The 21,051-nt window shown below is 40.7% G+C and overlaps 1 protein-coding gene across 2 annotated transcripts in view; it reads left to right on the top strand.

Moving 5' to 3' along the window:
• The window catches only part of LOC123512963 (protein ROP-like), a 35,019-nt gene extending 14,263 nt beyond the window's left edge, over positions 1 to 20,756 (top strand). For both annotated transcript variants that reach the window (XM_045269705.1, XM_045269706.1), the window contains exons 3-13: positions 9,334 to 9,471; positions 10,268 to 10,423; positions 11,054 to 11,157; positions 11,944 to 12,083; positions 12,593 to 12,773; positions 13,138 to 13,306; positions 13,399 to 13,608; positions 14,127 to 14,347; positions 14,763 to 14,956; positions 15,301 to 15,446; positions 15,941 to 20,756. In XM_045269705.1, the coding sequence (XP_045125640.1) occupies positions 9,334 to 9,471; positions 10,268 to 10,423; positions 11,054 to 11,157; positions 11,944 to 12,083; positions 12,593 to 12,773; positions 13,138 to 13,306; positions 13,399 to 13,608; positions 14,127 to 14,347; positions 14,763 to 14,956; positions 15,301 to 15,446; positions 15,941 to 15,999 (1,718 nt within the window). In that variant the 3' untranslated portion in view covers positions 16,000 to 20,756. The remainder of the gene's footprint in view (positions 1 to 9,333; positions 9,472 to 10,267; positions 10,424 to 11,053; positions 11,158 to 11,943; positions 12,084 to 12,592; positions 12,774 to 13,137; positions 13,307 to 13,398; positions 13,609 to 14,126; positions 14,348 to 14,762; positions 14,957 to 15,300; positions 15,447 to 15,940) is intronic.
• The last annotated feature ends 295 nt before the right edge of the window (positions 20,757 to 21,051 follow it).

The raw sequence follows: 21,051 nt of genomic DNA, 5'->3' as shown, positions 1-21,051 counted from the left end.
TCTTTCCTTTCTTCTTTTCTCTCTGTCTTCCTTTCGTTTTCCTTCTCTTTTCGCCCGCCGCCATCTTTCGTGTGTTTTATTTTCCTGCCTTATTATCTGAGCGGTGTTCTGTTTATCCTCCTTTTGTGTGGAGAGAGAGAGAGAGAGAGACAAGTAAAAATAGAAATTATCCCTTTTTTGGCGTTTTTCTTCTTCTTCTTCTTCTTATTATTATTATTATTATTATTATTATTATTATTATTATTATTATTATTATTATTATTATTATTATTATTATTATTATTATTATTATTATTATTATTATTATTACTACTACTACTACTACTACTACTACTACTACTACTACTACTACTACTACTACTACTACTACTACCATCATCATCATCATCATCATTATTATTGTTGTTGATGTAAAAGTTTGTCTTGTAGAGAGAGAGAGAGAGAGAGAGAGAGAGAGAGAGAGTAAGAAATATCAATAAACAAAAGATAGGAAGTCAGACAGGCAGGCGGTGTGGAGTGGGTGGATGGGTGGAGGACATGACAGTGAGGTGGATAGGTGGAAAAAAAAAAGAAACATGACAATAGAATATGAAGTGGATAAGTAGACAGTGGTGGAGTGAATAGGTGGAAGAGATTCATGTAGTACTTACTGTATGGTGGATGGGAAGTGGAGGGTATAGTGGAGTGGATAAGTGGGAAGGCAAGTCCACATTGTAATGGTGAAGAGGTGGAGAGACGGGTGGAAGGAGACGAGCTGGAGGGAGTAGACAAGAATGAACAGGAATGTGAGAATGGGAAACAGGGATAAGATGGAACGAAAATAGCAAACAGGAATGGAAAAGGGGAATGAAAATAAGAAGCAGGGATGGAAGGGAATGAAAACAAGAAGCAGGAATGAAATGGGATGAAAATAGGAGACAGAGAAAAGAGGGAATGAAAATAGTAAACAGGAATGGAAGGGAATGAGAGAATAGGAATCACGAATAAGAGGGAATGAAAATAGCAAACAGACTCGGAAGGAGAATGAGAATAAAGCAAACAGGAATTGAAGGGAATGAGAGAATAAAGCAAACACGAATGGGAGGGGATGAGAGAATTGCAAACAGGAATGAGAGGGAATGACATTAACAAACAGGAATGGAAGGGAATGAAAACAAGAAACAGGAATAAGAGGAAATCAAAATAGCAAATAGACTTGGAAGAGAAATGAAAACAAACAGCAAACAGGAATGGAAGGGAATGAGAATAAAGCAAACAGGAATGAGAGGGAATGAAAATATCAAACAAAAATGGACAAGAATGACAGATTTACAAACAGGAATGGACAGGAATGAGAATTAAGCAAGTAGGAATGAGAGGGAATGAAATTAGCAAAAAGGAATGGAAGAGAAATGAAAATAGCAAAGAAGAATGAAAGGGAATGAGAATGAGGCAAACAGGAATGGGTGGGAATGAGAATGAAACAAAAAATATGGAAGGGAATTAGAACGAAGCAAACAGGAATGGAAGGGAATGGGAATAAAACAAACAGGAATGGGTGGGAATGAAAAATTGTAAACAGGAATGGAGAGAAACAGCAGAAACGGAAAGAGCGAGAATGTAGTAAACAGCAGGAACGGAAAGGCATGGCGTGTTGACTGCAGTTTCTTTACTTGTGAAGGTGAAGGGTCGTCGAGAGAGAGAGAGAGAGAGAGAGAGAGAGGGAGGAGAGTTACAAGCCACCAGCATATCACCGTCATGCCTTACTTATTTACAAGCCAGCCAGTCAGTAAACAAACACCAAACACACACACACACACACACACACACACACACACACACACACACACACACACACACACACACACACACACACACACACACACACACACACACACACACAGTTTACATGGCGTGGTGAGATTTGAAAAAATACGTGGATGGATGGCAGCTTAACCCCTTCAAGACTGAGACGCATTTTTACCATGATTTTTTGGGTATGATTAGACGATTTTATTTGCATTAGGAAGGGTCTGTGGAGGTCAAAAGGATTAATGACCAGAGGCTTTGCTATTTTAACCCACCATATAAGTTTCCGAAGCTGTATGAAATCGTTAAGTAGTAACCAGAATGAATATGGAAACGCGGCATGGTACTGAAGGGGTTAAGGCAATCCAGAGCAACCCAGGCCAGTAATCCATGAGCGGGATTTTGACTTTACTTCAGAACACAACAGAATTTCATGATGCGTAGGGGAACATCGAGCTAACATAATGTAATCCTCGTTGAAAAAGCCTCATATTTCCTTTTCCATCAGGTTTAGTGTATGTTCCTTAGATAAGGTGACAGCTACATACATTCTGGCCTTAGTACATAACATACTTTATAATACATATTGATACAACCTCAGCTAATATGATATAGTCCTTGTAGCCTCAATATATCTCTTTTTCTATCAAGTGTAGTGTATTTTCCTTGGATATGGTGACAGATACATACATTCTGGCCTTGTTAAAAAGAATTCAGTATTTCTCTTTTTCTATTATGTTTAGTGTATTTTCCTTGGATATGGTGGCAGATACATACATTTTGGCCTTAGTGCTGTACCTTTAAAACTCCACAATACACCGTGATACAACCTCACTGAAACATCTTATCTTTTTTCCATCAAGTTTAGTGTTTCCCTTACAATATCAGTAAAACATCTTTATATATATATATATATATATATATATATATATATATATATATATATATATATATATATATATATATATTTTTTTTTTTTTTTTTTTTTTTTTTTTTCCGTCAAGTCTAGTGTTTCCCTTCAACCTCGAGTCTTTGTTTGGATTTGCAGACGGTTTAAGTATATTTTCTTGGATTTGTTGACAGACGCACATTTTGATCGTAGTACATAAAAACAACCTCATAATGTGTAGTGCTACACCCTCAGTGACATATTAACCACACTTTTTTTTTTCCCCCTTCAACCTGAGTCCTTGGATCTGCAGACTGTCTCTTTTAAAATCTGACAAGTGATAGATACTAAGGAGATCAGGGCTGGGGCGGCGTGATGGATGGGGGTGGCAGAGCACAATGGGAGTCAATATGGGAAGTTACTCGAGTTTTGGCCGGGGAATGCTCTTAGGTGTAATCGATGCACTTTTGTGTGTGTGTGTGTGTGTGTGTGTGTGTGTGTGTGTGTGTGTGTGTGTGCGTGTGTGTGTGTGGAGAGAGAGAGAGAGTGTATGTGTATGTGACCTTGAGTGAAGTGTGAGAAGAGTATGGTAGTAGTATAGTTTGCTTGTCTAGAAGAGAGAGAGAGAGAGAGAGAGAGAGAGAGAGAGAGAGAGAGAATTACTACAACACAGAAAAATAGAAAAAAAAAAATCAGAAAAAAACACATACGAGTCACATGATGGCAATAAACAGTGATGATTAGTAATAGCAAAGACAACAACGAACACATTAATTAGTGAATGAATTAAGCAATGACCCACCAGAGGACTCGTATTCTGAGACACTTTGCAGCCTCACCACTAAAGGAAATAAGTAGTAAGATTCTCAAGACTGTTTCTCCTATTCACAATGTACAAATCATGTTAGTCTGTCACTTGAACCATAAAAATACTCTTAAAAAATTCGATTAACGTCGTGTATACTATTTTCAAAAGCCACAGAGAGGATCAGAGAGTGTTATATGAGTTTTCAAGAGTGTTTCTCCAGTCACTAATGATCTTGTTAATGTGTCACTAAAACACATGAAGAAAAATCTGTGTAACCACATCGACTAGTTTCAGAGGCCATAGAAAGGATCAGAGAGTGATTTATGAGTTTTTAAGAGTGTTTCTCCAGCCCTAGTGATCTTGTTAAACTGTCTATAGAACCGTAAAAACAGCCTTAGAAACCGTGTAACTTCACTTCGTTTATTTTGAAAGGCCACAGAGAGGATCCACAGCATTCTCAAAACTGTTTCTCCTGTTCATAATGTTGAAATCTTGTTAATCTGTTACTAGAATCTTGAAAACCCGTTTAACTCCTTCATTTCGATTATTTGAGGATTAACGGCATTCTCAAAACAGTTTCTCATGTTCATAATGTAGAAATCTGGTTAATCTGTTACTAGAACCTTAGAAACACCCTTAAAAAATCCATATAACATAACTTCGATTATTTTAAAAAAGCAAGAGAGGATTAAGAAAATCTGTTTACAGAGACAACCGTCCCTCATATTCCTAATGTAGAAATCTTGTTAATCTGTTACTAGAACCTTAAAAACACCCTTAAAAAATCCATGTAACTTGACTTCGATTATTTTCAAAAGCAAGACACTGAACCTTAAAAACACCCTTAAAAAATCCATATAACTTCACTTGGATTATTTTCAAAAGCAAGAGAAAATTAACCCCTTCAATACCCCGTCTTTATATTGATTCAGGTTACTATTACGTGATTTTATACAGCTTCAAAAATATCAAGGGGGATTAAAAATAGTGAAGATTCTGGACCACTAACCTTCTGACCTCTATAGAACCTTGCTAGTGAAAATGATATCGTCTAATCATACTCAAACCTCATGGTAAAAAGTGCGTCCCAGTACTGAAGGGGTTAACATCATTCTCAAAACTGTTTCTCATATTCATAATGTAGAAATCTTGTTAAGCTGTTACCAAAACCGTAAAAAAACACCCTTCAAAACCCGTGTGACTTGATCTGTAGTGAAGGCGCGGTGTAGAAGTGCATGAGAATATGGACCGGGAGGTGATGCTGGTGGTGGTGGTGGTGGTGGTGGTGGTGGCGGTGGGAATGATGGTGGTGATACTTAAGCCTTTGCATTTCTCTGGTTAAGATTGATGGGTTGAAATTGACGTGCAATAGTCACATGGCCACCCTGGAAAGAGAGAGAGAGAGAGAGAGAGAGAGAGAGAGAGAGAGCAAAAACGAGAAAACAAAAAGTAAATAAATAAAAAAATAAATCACTGAAATAAAATAAAACAGAAGAAACACAAAGAATAAAATACCTGAAAACACACACACACACACACACACACACACACACACACACACACACACACACACACACACACACACACACACACACACACACACACGAAGTAATACCCACCAGCAGCCACAACAGCAACAGCAGCAGCAGCAGCAGCACTCTTGACCCTCAGATCACAAAGTACTCTACATACATACGGAGAAGTCACAAGGATTAGCGACACAGGAAAGAAGGGGCAGTCAATTCTTGGGAGGCATTAGACCCGCTAAGGAGAGGAGGGCAAGGGCTTATAGAGAGAGAGAGAGAGAGAGAATAGAGGCTGTCTAAGTCTGTCTGTTCTGTCTATTTGGACTCTTGGTGATATGTAAGCTTAGTCCTGATGGGGTAGGATATTCTCTCTCTCTCTCTCTCTCTCTCTCTCTCTCTCTCTCTCTCTCTCTCTCTCTCTCTCTCTCTCTCTCTCTCTCTCTCTCTCTCTCTCTCTCTCTCTCTCTCTCTCTCTCTCTCTCTCTCTCTCTCTCTCTCTCTCTCTCTCTCTCTCTCTCTCTCTCTCTGTGTGTGTGTGTGTGTGTGTGTGTGTGTGTGTGTGTGTGCAGCCTCCTTTTTAGCCGGATGGGCGTTGATGGGCAGTGATGGGCATTGATAAACGCAGTGATAGGGAGGAGGAGGAGGAGGAAGAGGTGGTATATTTTGTTCATGGTGTTAGTAGTATTTGTAGTAGTGGTGGTGGTGGTGAGTGATGGTGGTGATGGTGTTGATGGTGGTAGAAGGGGAGATTAAATGACAGAATTAACACCACAATAAACTGAGTGAGACTGTCATCAGTGTTCACCATTTGCAGCAGGTGGGGGCTTAGAGAGAGAGAGAGAGAGAGAGAGGTCGTGGGGTCAGTGAAAAGGTCAGACTACGTGAGCTTTTCTGACCTTTTTGTTTGCACTTGTTTCCAGGAAAGGGCACAAAAATGCAAGACTTAAACATGTCTCGTGTGTGTGTGTGTGTGTGTGTGTGTGTGTGTGTGTGTGTGTGTGTGTGTGTGTGTGTGTGTGTGTGTGGCGGCAGTGGTATGTGAGTTTAAAGGCGTGGTGTTAGCTGTGGTGCAAAGAGAGAGAGAGAAGTGGGTGGGTGGTGGTGTTGCTTTGGAGGACGGCGTGGGCAGCAGGAACAGTGGTGGTGGTGGTGGCGGTCAAAAGAGGAGGAGGAGGAGGTAAGCAAGTATGAAGACCAGGGCGTGTCAGAACCCAGTGAACTTTGATAGATGTAGACAATGATGATGGTGAAGGTGATGGTGGTGAGGGTGCTGTGGGTGGGTGGGATGGTGAGGGTTGGGTGTTTGCTGTGAGTTGTGTCTGTAGGTGTGAGTTGCAAGGGGCGTGTCAGATTGCCAGTGGGTAAGTGCTGTGGTTAGTGGCATGGCTGTGGTGGGTTTGTGGTTGCGTGGGGTGTGTAGATGTGTGAGTCCGGAAGCTATGTGTGTGTGTGTGTGTGTGTGTGTGTGTGTGTGTGTGTGTGTGTGTGTGTGTGTGTGTGTAACCCCCCTGCAGTGGCTGTAGTAGTATTGACGTTACAGGCTCACAGGTACAGCTGGGGGCGCCGCTGTCTGCTTCAAGCTGAAATGCACATTCACTCACCCGTACACACACACACACACACACACACACACACACACACACACACACACACACACACACACACACACACACACACACTGAAGCTCTATATCATTAGCACGCCCAACCCTCCAATACACACCGGAAAAAAAAAGAACATTAAACGACTAAGTAAACAAGGCAGTAAAACATTCGTTATAGAGTGTGTTAGAATCAGCTGTAATGTTTCCAGCTACAGATACCTACGAGTGTGTGTGTGTGTGTGTGTGTGTGTGTGTGTGTGTGTGTGTGTGTGTGTGTGTGTGTGTGTGTGTGATGAAGCCTGACTGTGGCTCCCTTTGTGTTGATATCTGAGGTGGAAGCACTGGTCAGGAAGGAGGGAGGGTACGGGGGAAGGTGAAGCCCTTTTAAACCTCCCTTACTTACCTTCCTATCTACTTACCTTCTGACGGTATGTTGATTCAATCCCCCTTTTTTTTATACGGGTGGGACACTGCCTGGAGGAGGAGCGGGTGTGAGGAAGGAAGGCCCTCACATGTGCACGTCGTGGACACAATAGGCTGGTGCACACTTGTCATTGATTACCTATACTGAAGAATCTTCCTCCTGCTTCTCCTCCTCCTCTACTTCACACTGTATCTTCCTTCTCCTTCTCCTCCTCCTTCTCCTACTCGTCCTCCTCAGTGTCTCTTCATTCCTTTCCACCTCCCCTGTTTCTTTTTTTTATATTTTTTTTCCCGTTCTCCGTTTCAGTGTTTCCTCATTTTCTTCACCTACCACTCCTGCCTCCGCCCCTCTTGTGTTCCTTTCCCAGTCTCCCCTCCCATCACCCCCACCCACATCCCATCAGACTCCCACCACCGTCACGTTTTCTTCCTTTTTTCTACGTCACCTCCTCCTTTCTATCACAACTCCACCCTTCTTGTTCCTTCCCAGCCGGCACGGTTCCCTCTTGCCTCCTTTCTCTGACCCCCCACACACACACACACACACACACACACACACACACACAGAAATAGCACGTAGAATCCAGTGCCTCATTCAGCTATGTGTGAAGTACTTTTTATCTATCAGCAAAGAAGGCTTAACGTTATACAGTGAGTGCGTTTGTACAGTGAACCGAAACAGGGGCGCGCCAGGCTGGAGATGAGGAGTAGTGTAGACAACAGCGTCGATGAGGGAACTTCATAACCCTTGTCCTCAGAAGGCGAGACAGAAACAACTTAGAGATTTATTCCTTTCTTCCGTCCCTCACCCATTGACTTATCTAACGTACTGAACGAACCTCCTATCGCCTCCGCCCCTCTCCTCCTCCTCCCCCCTCCTCCTCCTCCTCCTCCTCCTCCTCCTCCTCCTCCTCCTCCTCCTCCTCCTCCTCCTCCTCCTCCTCATGTCCTGTCCTTACCGTCACTGCAATGGCTGTTGACATTTAACTCCGACATTCGCACTCTCCCCGATCAATAGAGTCCCGCTTAATTGAAAGAAAGGGATCTCCTCAAGAGGATAAACCACAACAGGGCTCTTGTGGTTTGCACACACACACACACACACACACACACACACACACACACACACACACACACACACACACACAACAAACAAACAAACACCTGCGTCGTATTTCTAGTCGCGGGCAGAATCAAAGGGTGAAAACTTTGCACATCCTGAAGGCGTGTTGCTTTCACCTCACCACCGAGTGGGTCCATGAAGGTGGCGGTGTAGGCGAGGGTGTGTGTGTGTGTGTGTGTGTGTGTGTGTGTGTGTGCGGGCAGGCGGGCGGGCGCAGCGAGAAGTGTGTGGGTTTGGGATGACGTCATGGCGCGTGACCCGAGTTGTCCCTGGGTCAGACGGTGTGACGCCGCTAGCGGGCCAGCGCCGCCTCGTCACCCCACGCCCCTCCTCCACAGCGCGCCTTTGTTCCGTCGTCAGCAGATCGTCCGTCTGTCACGCCTTCCGCTGTCACGCTTGATGCACGGACACCACAGACCTTGGCGAGGCAAAACTCTGGCCTACTTCCGCCATGCTGGTGACGCACCGCCGCCTCCTTCAGTGACATTCAATGTGGCCTGTAGGGGAAGATAAGCTTGAACACGGCGGATGTAGCCAATACCGCGGCGTGCGTCACGGGAACACGTAGCACCACCACACTTTGTACACATACACACACGTTATTACTATTCCTGGAGGGCGTGCGTCACTACCAAGGAAGTGGCTGGCATTTTATTTTCTTTCCTTATTTCTTTATTAGAGTGGCTTGAGGATCTTGTGGAGGGGGTGGGAGTGGGACGAGGCTCCACGGCGGCCAGTGGGGCGGGGCACCGATGTGTAGCGGGAGGCCTGGTTTTGGCGGCCGTCCAAGGAAGGTCATTTAGGTGACTTTAACATGAGCGTTCCAGAAATAGTGACGCTTATTAACGAATTCTGATGCTTCTTTTGGACGCAAACATTTTTTTTCATTCAAGATGTTTTGCGCACTGGCTGAGTGACACTTTAAACATTTCCCTGAAACATTTATTGCTGCATTTCCACAAACAAACCTTGACACATTATATGGGAAGGAACCGTCTTATAACTTGGCTAGTGTAGAGGAAGGAGGAGGAGGAGTATTGATTTGGTGAAGAAAACCGTCGCTCATAATGGGTTTTCTCTGTATTTTTATTTTCCTTTAGAGATTATATGGATAATAAAAAGTAGAAAAGTCGTTCCTCGTAATAATTTTCTCCTTTCCGTTTTCTTCCTCAGAGATTATGAATGAGGTGATACGATCGAAGAAGAAATCGACGAACACAGACTGGCGGGTGCTGGTGGTGGATCAGCTGGCCATGCGGATGGTGTCAACATGCCTCAAGATGCATGACATCTCTGCGGAGGGTATCACCAGTGAGTGTCCTGCGCTGCACTGACGTGCTGCAAGGGGACGCCGCGCAGGGGAGGGAGAGGACTCAGACAGGGCGAGGGTTAAGGGGAATGGATCACTGAAAATAACTTGCACTTAAGAACTCTTTGATCTGGTCGGTAACTTTGGTCTATACGCGTCACGGGTTCAAGATGATAGAGGATTGGAAGCTATTATGTCTCCAAGGCTATTATTACTATTACTCCCTTGCTAAAATTGAATTAATAGTTTTGAAGTGAACTTCTGAGATTACTTATTCGTATTACTTTTGATAGTTTTAAAGAAGAGTTAATGGTTAAGGATATCATGTTAAGAGTTTCTAACCAATATTATAAACATTTGTATTAACTTACGTTGCAGAGTTTACTTAGAAATAACATTCAATCAGATGTGACTTCTCTAAAAATGTCTGTAAGTGTGAAATAACAAATAATAGAAAATTACAGCAGTAATTCAGAAACATAACAGAGAACATGAATTCGGGAAGTACCGCGATTAACATGTTTTCATAAAGGGATACCTGAAATAGATTTTTATATGTAAGGCACCATGATATTTTGATGGCAAAATAGATTCAGACAGTGTTTTTATTACTAGTTATATTGCACTATACACTTACAAAACAGAATTTGGCCACCCTCCAAAGATTAATGAACAATGAAAGGTTACATACTGCTTGATGGATACTTTTTTTTATTCAAATTCCAAAATATTGAAATGTTTTACCTGTCTCTGTGTGTGTGTGTGTGTGTGTGTGTGTGTGTATGTGTGTGTGTACAGTTGTGGAGGACATCAACAAGAGCCGGGAGCCCCTGCAAGCCCTGGAGGCCATCTACCTCATCCAGCCCACCAAGTGCTCCATAAGCGCCCTTGAACAAGACTTCATTACCACAAACAAAGCCAGATACAAACTATGTCATGTCTACTTCACAGAAAGTAAGTCTACATGAATAACAGGAGTATGTGTAGGATGCCACCTTATGCACCACACACCATGGAAACTTCTTATTTTGCCGTTTGTGGATTGTTAATATTGTTTTAGTTAATGGTATGGATGAGACAGGGTTTTAATTTACTGTTAGGGAGAAAAAATTAGTATTGCTGTGTTATTTTAGCATGCACAGATAGTAAGATTTTGTGTGCATTGTGAAGATGTAGATCCGTTAAATTATTTTATAAACAAGTAAAAAAAGAAAATTCAGACTAGCTAGTGATAGATTTAATGACTGACAAGTAAAAAGAGAATTAATATATTCAGATAGTTTGGTCATTTAGAGGGAATGACAGACAGTAAGAAGACAAGGAGATGCAAAGCTGGAATAAATGCTGTGGACGGAAAGAAGAGAAAATCCCCATAAAATTGTGTGAAATGGGAGAGCAGTGTTGGAATATCTGGAAGAAAGAGAGTGGAGGGATTGGAAGTTTGAAAAAATTGAGATCCAAAGTGGAATGTATGGATAGAAACCAATTAATACACTTCTCTGCTGGCTGTCATCTGTTGAAGGTTAAAGGGTTGAGCATTAGACTTTTTTTTTATGAAGAATATTAATTAACATCTCTTTTCAGCTTGTTCAAATGAGCTGTTTAATGAACTCTGTAAACAACATGTGGCCAAGTATATAAAGACTCTCAAAGAGATCAACATCGCCTTCCTGCCATATGAAAGCCAAGTACGTAAGGGATAGTGCAGTAATGTATATACCGTACATATGTAGATGTATGACTGGGCCCACTAGCTAGACCCAGACTGAGACTGTACTCCCTCCCCAAGTGTGTGTGTGTGTGTGTGTGTGTGTGTGTGTGTGTGTGTGTGTGTGTGTGTGTTTGTTTGTTGCCTTGTCTTTCATTGTAGAAAAGGTGATGCAGTGTGTGTGTGTTGTCATGCCTTTCTTTGTATAGATGGTGCAGTGTGTGTGTGTGTGTGTGTGTGTGTGTGTGTGTGTGTGTGTGTGTGTGTGTGTGTGTGTGTGTGTATGTATATGTTTGTGTTGTCTTGTCTTTCATTGCACAAACATTGATGCAGTGTCTCTACACTACAAAGTTTAGAGGATGTTAATTCCATGTTCATTTTAACACAGTTATCCTTAATATCATGATTTTTAGTTTTTATTTCCAAAAAACCTTTATTACCAGAGAGAGAGAGAGAGAGAGAGGGTGCTTAGATGGAGGTGATGGAGAGGGGTATGAGGAATATAGAAACAAGGAGGGAGTGAGGGTGGGGAGGCAGACCTAGAGTAAAATTGAGAATGAAGGCATAGCTTGATTGACACGTGATGACATTTGGTCTATGATGTTTACTATGAAAATCCCTGGAGTTGACATTTTGCTCTAGCTGAAGGTAAGTGTAGGAAAGATGCTTTATCTAGTAGTAGTTTGGCTGTACATGCCGCTTGATGTATCTTTGAATGTTGAATTGCGTTTCAAGTAAGTCTGAACATAATGATTCATTCTTTCAGGTATTCTCCTTGGACTTCCCCAAAGCATTCCCCTCATACTACAGTCCATCACAGGCCCAGAACCGCCAGAGCACTCTAGAGCGCATGGCTGAACAGATAGCAACAGTGTGTGCCTGCCTCGGGGAGTATCCAGCTGTAAGGTAAGAGTGCCTTTATCTTTAGTGGCAGAACCCAAGGTCATGTTTGCCATGATGTGAATGTGCTCATTCCTTACATATCAGATGGAGTTGACTTGAATCACCTCCAGAAATAGTTGTGATTTCATATAGACTAAAGATTGTGTTTTGTGTGGTCACTTTTCCATGCATTGATTTATTCACTAGTGACACATTGTGGATGGCCTTTTATGTCTGTTTACATGCACTGTACAGTGTTTACTAAATATATTACTTTAATATCTCTATATAACCAAGAAATACTTATTGTCTGCCAGAATTATTCAAGTGTGCTGGAAAGCTTTGTGCATCTATAAGTAAATTTCATTGCTTGAATTCTAAAGGTTTAGTATTCTGTCCTTAGAATTCATCATTTAGAATTCTGAGGTTCTTAATATTACATTGCTTATATGCTTGTGTAGTACTCTGATATTTCAATATCATCATCTCTTCTCCTTTATATTTCCACTAAATTCCTTTCTGCATTTTCACAGGTACCGTGGAGACTTTGAGAGGAATGTTGAGTTGGCTCAGATGGTGCAACAGAAGCTGGATGGCTACAAGGCTGATGAGCCGTCTATGGGTGAGGGGCCAGAGAAGGCTCGCTCTCAGCTCCTCATCCTTGACAGGGGCTTTGATTGCACCTCACCTTTGCTACATGAACTTACTTTGCAGGTCAGTGTTGGTGCAGTCACCTGTTGCCTAATGAGCATTGCATAGAATGTGGCCTGAATTTCTTGGTGAATGTGTTGCAGGACTAGACTGGAGTGAGAATATCTGAATTCTAACTCAGGGACAGTGTCACTTTTTTTTCTGTGTAATGTAAAGAATGTTTGCACTATCTGTTTGAAAATCATCATGAACACAGTAAACAATCAGAATGCAAGCAGGATGACATCCTACTTTGTAAATATTATACAAATATTTATGAGAAGGAAAACAAATAAAGAATATGGGGATTAATCATGTGAGATATTCATAGCTTGATACCATTCACTAAAGTGTGGATCCATTACTATTGTTACTATTGTTCTCACAGGCCATGGCATATGATCTCCTGGACATCGAGAATGATGTGTACAAATACCAGGCCACTCAAGGAGAGAATGAGAAGGAGGTGCTGCTGGATGAGAATGATGACCTCTGGTTGGAACTCCGTCATAACCACATTGCTGTCGTTTCGCAGAATATTACCAAGAAAACAAAAGGTGAGAAGTGTGTGTGTGTGTGTAAAAATCTGCTCTGTGAGATTTGGCTGTATAGACAATAACTACCTTAATTCATTAAATGCTTACTACAGAATTCATGGCCACCAAACGCAACATGGGGGACAAGACATCGATGAAGGACCTTTCGCAGATGATCAAGAAGATGCCACAGCATCAGAAGGAGCTCTCCAAGTATGCCACTCACGTCCACTTGGCAGAGAGCTGCATGAAGAAGTACCAGGGCTATGTGGACAAGCTGTGCAAGGTGGAGCAAGACTTGGCCATGGGTGTTGATGCTGAGGGTATGTTGAGTTATCGGAGTGGTTGCTTGTTGGTGGACTGCAGTGTCTGGCTTACCATCATTATTGTCATTATTATCATCACTACCATATGTGTTTCCTGACTTGTGGTTGCTGTCTGATCATAGTGAAGGTTAATATATTTTTGTTTAAGGAACCATCAATTTTTAGTCTGTCATTACATGATCTATTCCATACTATCTTACTCTGTCTTTTATGATATCTAACTTTTTTTTATCTTCAATTATGAGGTTCAGTTGTGTTTGTTGAAACTTGAAACCAACCATCACTTTTCAGATTTTATGAATAGAAATTTATATTTATTTGTCTTGGTAGAAGCTAATGTTATAACACTCATTGGGTTTAATAACACAAATAGCTACAAACTAACATAAACCCATCTGTAAAAATGTCTTGAACCAGATCCCACTTTTTATTTCACTACACACACTGTCAGAAGCAAGTATAGGTATGGTAATGACCACTGTAGTGCCAATTTTAACCTTTCTTTTAAATTCCAGGTGAAAAGATCAAGGATCCCATGAAGAATATTGTTCCTATCCTGCTGGACGCCAATGTGGAGAACCAGGACAAGCTGCGAGTCATTCTGCTGTACATCTTGGCCAAGAATGGTGTTTCCAATGAGAACCTGGAGAAGCTCCTGCAGCACGCCCAGATCCCTGCCACTGAGAAGGACACCATCAACAACATGGCTCACCTTGGCATCAATGTTATTGTTGAAGTGAGTTTCCCCTTTTCTCTTGATCCCATTTGTGTGCTTATAGTGCTTTGTATTGCTTAGTGTTGTATTTATCTGATGCTGTGTTTCATGAATTTATGTATCACTGAAAAATATGCAGTTATGTTTCATGATATGCTCATTGTGCATTGTTGTTTGATTTCTTCCTCTCAAGTGTTCCTCAGCTGTACCTTTCTTAATTTCCTCCCATATATGTTATGTACTTTGGTAACTCATTGTACAGCTGTTCTTCCATTTAATTCCATGGTTCTTTCATGAATAGATTTGCAGGATGGTGCTGTGGCAGTCTAAAAGTCTCATATGATCTGTGACTCAGTGTTAATGAATATTGACATCCTTTATTGCATGTATCTTCATGTAAAAAGGTCCAGTAAAGACATAATGTTTAACACCACAGGGAGGTAACCGCAGCCGCAAGCCCTATCAAGTGCAGCGGAAGGAGCGCATCACAGAACAGACATACCAGATGTCCCGATGGACCCCAGTTATCAAGGACGTCATGGAGGACATCATTGACAACAAGCTAGAGGAGAAGCACTTCCCCTTCCTTGCCGGACGCTCTGCTGCCATGCCCAAGACAGCGCCTACAAGGTGAGCATGCACAACTTCCTAAGTTTTAATGTATTCCACATTAGTGTGTATTTTAATTGCACATAAGAAAAATGTATCATGCTGAATGAATGATGAGGTACCAATAGAAAATTGATATGGTCTCTCTTACTTACTATCTTCTTAGGCTTTGGTACTTGCATTTTAAAAGTACACACGTGAAATATAAATGTCAGATCAAGTGAAGAGCTCCTTAGTACTGTAAGAGGCGCATTAGTTCACAGCCCTCACAGATTGATTGCAGGCTATGTGAGTGGCATTTGTTGTTCTTTCATTTTATCTTTTTGCTCATAAATGCATGAATTTCACAAACACTATGTCAACAGTGTACGGTATACTGGCAACTGGCACAAGGATAAAGTAAAGAACATGCCCCGGCTGCTAGTGTTTGTGGTGGGTGGCATCACCTACTCTGAAATGCGCTCTGCATATGAAGTCACTAAGGCTGTAAAGAACTGGGAGGTCGTCCTTGGTGAGTTGCCTGTAGTGTTTGTTCTTCTGATTGATACATTCAGACTAGTTTAACATTTCAGCCATTAAAGCAAAGTAAGAAACAAAATATTTCCTACCTGAGAAGTAGTGTTTCATCAACTGAGAAATATATGCTGTGGTTTGCTTGTCACTGAAACTTAATGGGAAGCTATGGAAATTTAATTATGATCAACTTGTTATGCAGTCCTTTGGAGTTGCTGAGTGTTCTGATTGTTGTACTTTCTTTGTTTTATTTATATTTTTGAAATTTAAACTAACCAATGATAGATTCAAAGAGTGTTTCTTACTTCTGCAATGAACAAAGACTGAAAAATGTACAATCTGCCTCTCCATTCTTTGGTAAATCATTCTGCTCCCCAAATTTGCCTTTAATCATTGCATTTATTCAACTGTATGTCTCTGTCTTCTGTATCTCAGGTTTGAGATTTCAATAAGTAATTTGTTCTTGTCTAAATCTTCACCTTTGTCTTGCAGGGTCAACTCACATCCTGACGCCAAAGGATTTCTTAAGCGACCTTCGTGATCTCAGCTGAAGCAAGTGACCTCCCCATGACCCGGCCTCTCCTTCCTCATCCTCAAAATCCTCCTCAAAGTCCACCTCCCCCTCCTCTTCCTTTTCCTCCAGGAACTCTCCTCCTCCACCTCCTCCCCCTTCCCCTTGTTCCCTGCGCTCCTCCTCTTCCTCCACCGCCACCCCCACCCCTGACCCTTCTCCTCTCTCTCCATCAATCCCTATCATTGACCTAATGCTTGCTCTCCTTCCTGTCTAACGCAAAGCTTTTGTGGCACGAAAAAAAATATACATGATATATTTCCTAGCAAAGACTTATGTTGCCAGACTTTGTTTGGTTGATTTGTTGTCACCTCGTTCGTCCTCATTGCAGGTAGGCGCCAGATGATTTGGTTTGTTTGAGGTTGCTTCTAGTGGCAGACACCAAAGCTATTTTGCTCGCACATCAGGAATCCTTGCGGGCTTCGTTTCACCTATCTGTGTTGATTCAGATTTTGAGTTCCATAAGTATAAGGTTTTATTCTTGTTTACCTGATAGTTTTACTACTGATAGGTTAGCCTGCTGCTTGGTTTGGATCACCTACCTTATAGATGTGTTTTTAGCAAGTTATTATAGGCAGTAATTATGTCTGGTTCTTAGTATATGATTATCCATTAGTATTTTTCAACACCATATATCAGATTAATAACAAAATATCGTGCTCCAGATTCTTTGCACATTAATATTCAATTTTCTGTATTTTAAACGTTTAGATATTTCATATGCTACAGTATAGTGCTAGTTGCATCCCTCTTCTTCATGCAACCATCATGTGTGTCACAGACTGCAGGATTGACTTCAGGGCACCACCTCTCACAGCCCTGACATGAGCTGTGATGATGTGGTGTTTTAAAGTTAATCTGCCTCTGAAACACACCCAGGCTGTGGCGTATCGCTAAGTGGACATCTTATGAGGCCTGTCGGTACTAACTAAAATCTCACACACTAAAAGAGAAAACTCAAAATTTTGTGATTAAAAAAATGGGAAACTTTTCATAGTCTAAATTCATAAGTGAAATTCAACAAAAAAATTGATGTTGTCCAAAATCTAGCCTTTTTAGTGATGCACCAACAGTATGCATCATTCATTGTGTGGTGGCAGGTTGGAGCTGCGAAAACAGTTGTGGTGCGGAGAGCCATTTTGACACTTTGTGATTTTTCAAAGGGTTCAAATGACTTAACCCAATACCTGACACAAATCAGAAGTAGACATAACTCAAAATTGCTCATTGCATCACAGAATATTAAGTCTGTGACCTGGTTTATCTCGGTGTGTGCTGGGTCATGGTTAATTGCCTAACTCCAAAGTTGGGCTCTCCATATGCAATCTTTAAAACTTTCTAGCCAACCGTATTTGCCTGGGCTTTACTCCCTCTCTGTCATAAAAGTCATGCATGCTCCTAAATAGTTGTGAAGGAGTGTAATTCTTCCATCAGATATTGTCACAGCTCTCCATTGAGACCTGAGGGTATTTAGTCTCATGAAAATTTTTGTTCTTAGTTTGGATGTGTGCATGAGAATGTGCAACTTACGTAACGTGCTCCTTCAGAAGTGGATGAGATGAGTCATAAATCAGCAAAGTGAATTATTGTAGTCTTATGTGATGTAACAAATACTAAAGTCTTGTGTAAATGTACTGTTTATGCATATTGTGTATGCACATACAGTTCTGCATACCTTTGCATGCATATATTTGAATTAAACAGATATACAAATTTATTATGACAATGCTGAAGTAAAACATGTTTTGCATTGATCTGACCAAACATGGCTGACTGTCTGTGTCATACTACTAGCATCATCATTCTAGCAACATATCTCTTTCAACTGACCTTCTAGTTTCTTCACTTTGTCTTCATTAAATCCATTATGTGCCCGTGGCGGTTGGCATGTTTTTAGTCGTTGACCTTCATATCGTTGGTGTAGTCAAGTAGGGTAGTTTGTTGACTTTGAAGACCAAGCTTATGATTATATTAGCAGCATTACTTATACAGTAGGTAGGGAGTATGATAAGTATTTTTTAGGCAGAAGTGGGTTAATCAGCAATTATATAGGATATGCTGGTTAATTTTAATTTTATATGAGGGTTTTTGCAGGAAGCATTTGTTAAATTGAACATCCATTGTTTCTGCATGTCAAATTAAGACTTAAAGTTAGAAGTAATGGAGGACTAAAGTAGTTAGTATACCATAGTAACTACTCAAGTATTGTGTGCATTTTCTTCACATTTCAACAGGTTATTGTTACATGAGACATCACTATTTCCTCAGATGAGAAAGCAAAATACATAAGCACTGGAGTTTCATATGTAAGAAAACAAGTGTGTAGTGAATGGGACGTATATGATCCATTTCAATACATCAGTACACTGTCAGTTGTGGAGAAACTAAATCCAGCATCATGAAGAAATTGTGGTCTTTGGTACTAAAGACATACTATATCATGACATTCCAGTTGTTACAAAGATTCTCCTGATCATGCTCTGGCACCTCAGGAGAATCTAATCAGTAGAAAAAGATAATTCATTGATCTAGTTTATGTATATTGAAATATATCATTGATTAATGTAGTTTTAAGATGATGCACCCAAGCAAGAGTGGCGGCCAGCAGTGTCAACCTATTGTTTATCTTTGAGTTACTATATTGTACTTAATTACATTGTAGGTTTGTGAAGTTAGGCCTTGGTTAGGTTTGGCAATAGTGGCACCTTGCTGGCATAACACTCGTATTATGCAATGAATATTTAACATGATTTAAATTATATTTTATCAGTTATGTAGTGTTAATGCTAGAAGCAATAACCTCGGTAGTTTTGCTGCTTTTATGGCAAGTAGCAGTTCTGAGCTCTGGAAGTGACACAAGTTTAGAAAACACAACTATATTGCTGTTTGTCAGTGTAAATAAAACCTGGGTAGAGAGGATAAATATCAGATGTAACTGACATGACAGTAAGACTAAAATGGAATTGTTGTTCTGCTCAATTAATTGATGAGCAAGGAAAGAGAACAATACATATTTTGGCAGGACACCCACTTAAGAAGATTGGGTCTGCTTCTGTTGTCTGTTACATCCACCTGAGCTGTGGTGTAGCAGATGATATAAGTAAACACTACAAATTTAAAATAAGAGAATTTTTAAAAGACTGTTATTTATTATTAAAACAATGTGCTGCTCAAAATTGAAGTTTGGAGTTAATTTTAGTAATCTGAAGCAGAAATTTCTGCTGTTTGAAATGATCTTTGAATCAAAGCTGAAGAGCAGAGCATAAGAAATGCTTGCATTTCTTGCCTTGTTGGTAGTTCTTTAGGGCTGTGTTTGAGAGACACATTCACTTGTTTTACTGGACTTGATTCATGATCTCAAACCAAGTCAGGCCTATCATTGTTGACAGGTATGGTTGTGTCCATGTTTTTTTCTAGTCACATTCAGTCTGTAGAGGCATGACATTCTTAGTGGGGAGTGATTCACATGAACATGCTCAATCACAATACTGATCATGTTTGTGGACACCATCATCCAGTTTAAATTCTATGAAGTCATTAAAAGAAAGTTTGCTGACTTGAGGTGAATGCAAGTAATAAGCAGTAAAGATTTACTGCAGCCTTTATTCAATAACTGAAAACAAACTAGGGCTGTAATACAAACTTTGTGGCTTTACATAGCCTCTGCCTTATTGTTGGACTGGTTTTATGCCAGGAGCACAAGTTAACATTTTAACATACATTGATTGGTTGATATTCACTGATAGCAAGATTTAATTCTGAAACTGGTATATATATGTCTTTAAAGTTAACATTGAATGTACTTAACTCATTACATATAATGTGATGTAATAACAGTTTAATGTTTACATCAACCTTGGGTCTTTTCACATGTTTGTGGCCACATGTCTGGCACACAGTCCCCATCGTGGAGAAGCTGCTCTATTGCGTCACATTTCACGTACACTGCATTTCTCCATACTTCTGTTTTTATGTTACTTTTGCAAATTGCACTGGGGATTGTTATACCAGATATCAGAGGAAACAGAAAGTCACTCTTTGTAATATACCTGAACTGTGGATCCTAGCCACCAGACTAAGGGGAGGGGCCTGTGACAGAGGCATAATATTATATATTATATCTTGTTCAACGAATTGACTCTTCAAGGTAGGATCTTGCAAGAAAAGGACCCTGTATTGTTTGATTTTTAATTCTTAGCTGTATATACTTGTTTATAGGGTTGTTTATTTTTGTGTTGGTTGAGATGATTGGTTGTAAATATGTAAGCTAAGGATGATTTAGAATAAAAAAAAAGTTTTGATTTAGTAGGTTTACCAAGCTCTTATTTCCTGCATTTCTTGTGTGATTTACAATGAGTTTGTTTGACTGAGCTATATGCCTGGCAAGTGAAAGCAAGGGTTGACCATGAACCTGGTTGTGTGAGTCATAATATTTAAGTAAGCTAAGTGCTTGAGAGACACTGAACTTCTAAAGGATTATTACATCTGCAAGAATGCCTTTGTTTTCCTCCAAGGGCCATTTAGTAGGAGTGAAGGCAGCAGTATCTTGAGCAGGCATATGGCTGGTGCATCCTAGACATTCCCACAGCTCTCCGGCTCTGTATTCTGTGTTGTCTTGTCCTGTTGGCTATCAGGCCTAAACTTAACAATATATATGTCATTAGTCATCACTGGCTTTTCCCTTACCAGACTCTATCATCATGATACCAATCCCGAATAAAAGTATTTACCTCAAAACTTGGAATTACCATAACCTCATCATACTTTGTGTGTGGACTGGCTCTGTAGGTTCTCATGGGTGGTAAGACAGCAATGACATCCTTTGGTCTTACTAGGTCAAACTGAAGATACCTTTCCTCTGTGGTTTCTTAGCATATTGAGATCCAAGTGAGTAGCCACAATTACCTTAATGTGTGTCTTCAGTTTGGCTCTGACAATAAGTAATATGCTTAACTGAAGTGGCCTGATTTACATGAAAGTGGAGGCCAAAATGGGGGTCAAATTTCTTTTGAGAGTTCTCGCTACACTAAGA

This window comes from Portunus trituberculatus, chromosome 35, assembly GCF_017591435.1.
Source record: "Portunus trituberculatus isolate SZX2019 chromosome 35, ASM1759143v1, whole genome shotgun sequence".
NCBI classification, from domain to species: domain Eukaryota; kingdom Metazoa; phylum Arthropoda; class Malacostraca; order Decapoda; family Portunidae; genus Portunus; species Portunus trituberculatus.
Note: the sequence above shows the minus strand (reverse complement) of the source record. Positions and strands in the feature narration are given on the sequence as shown.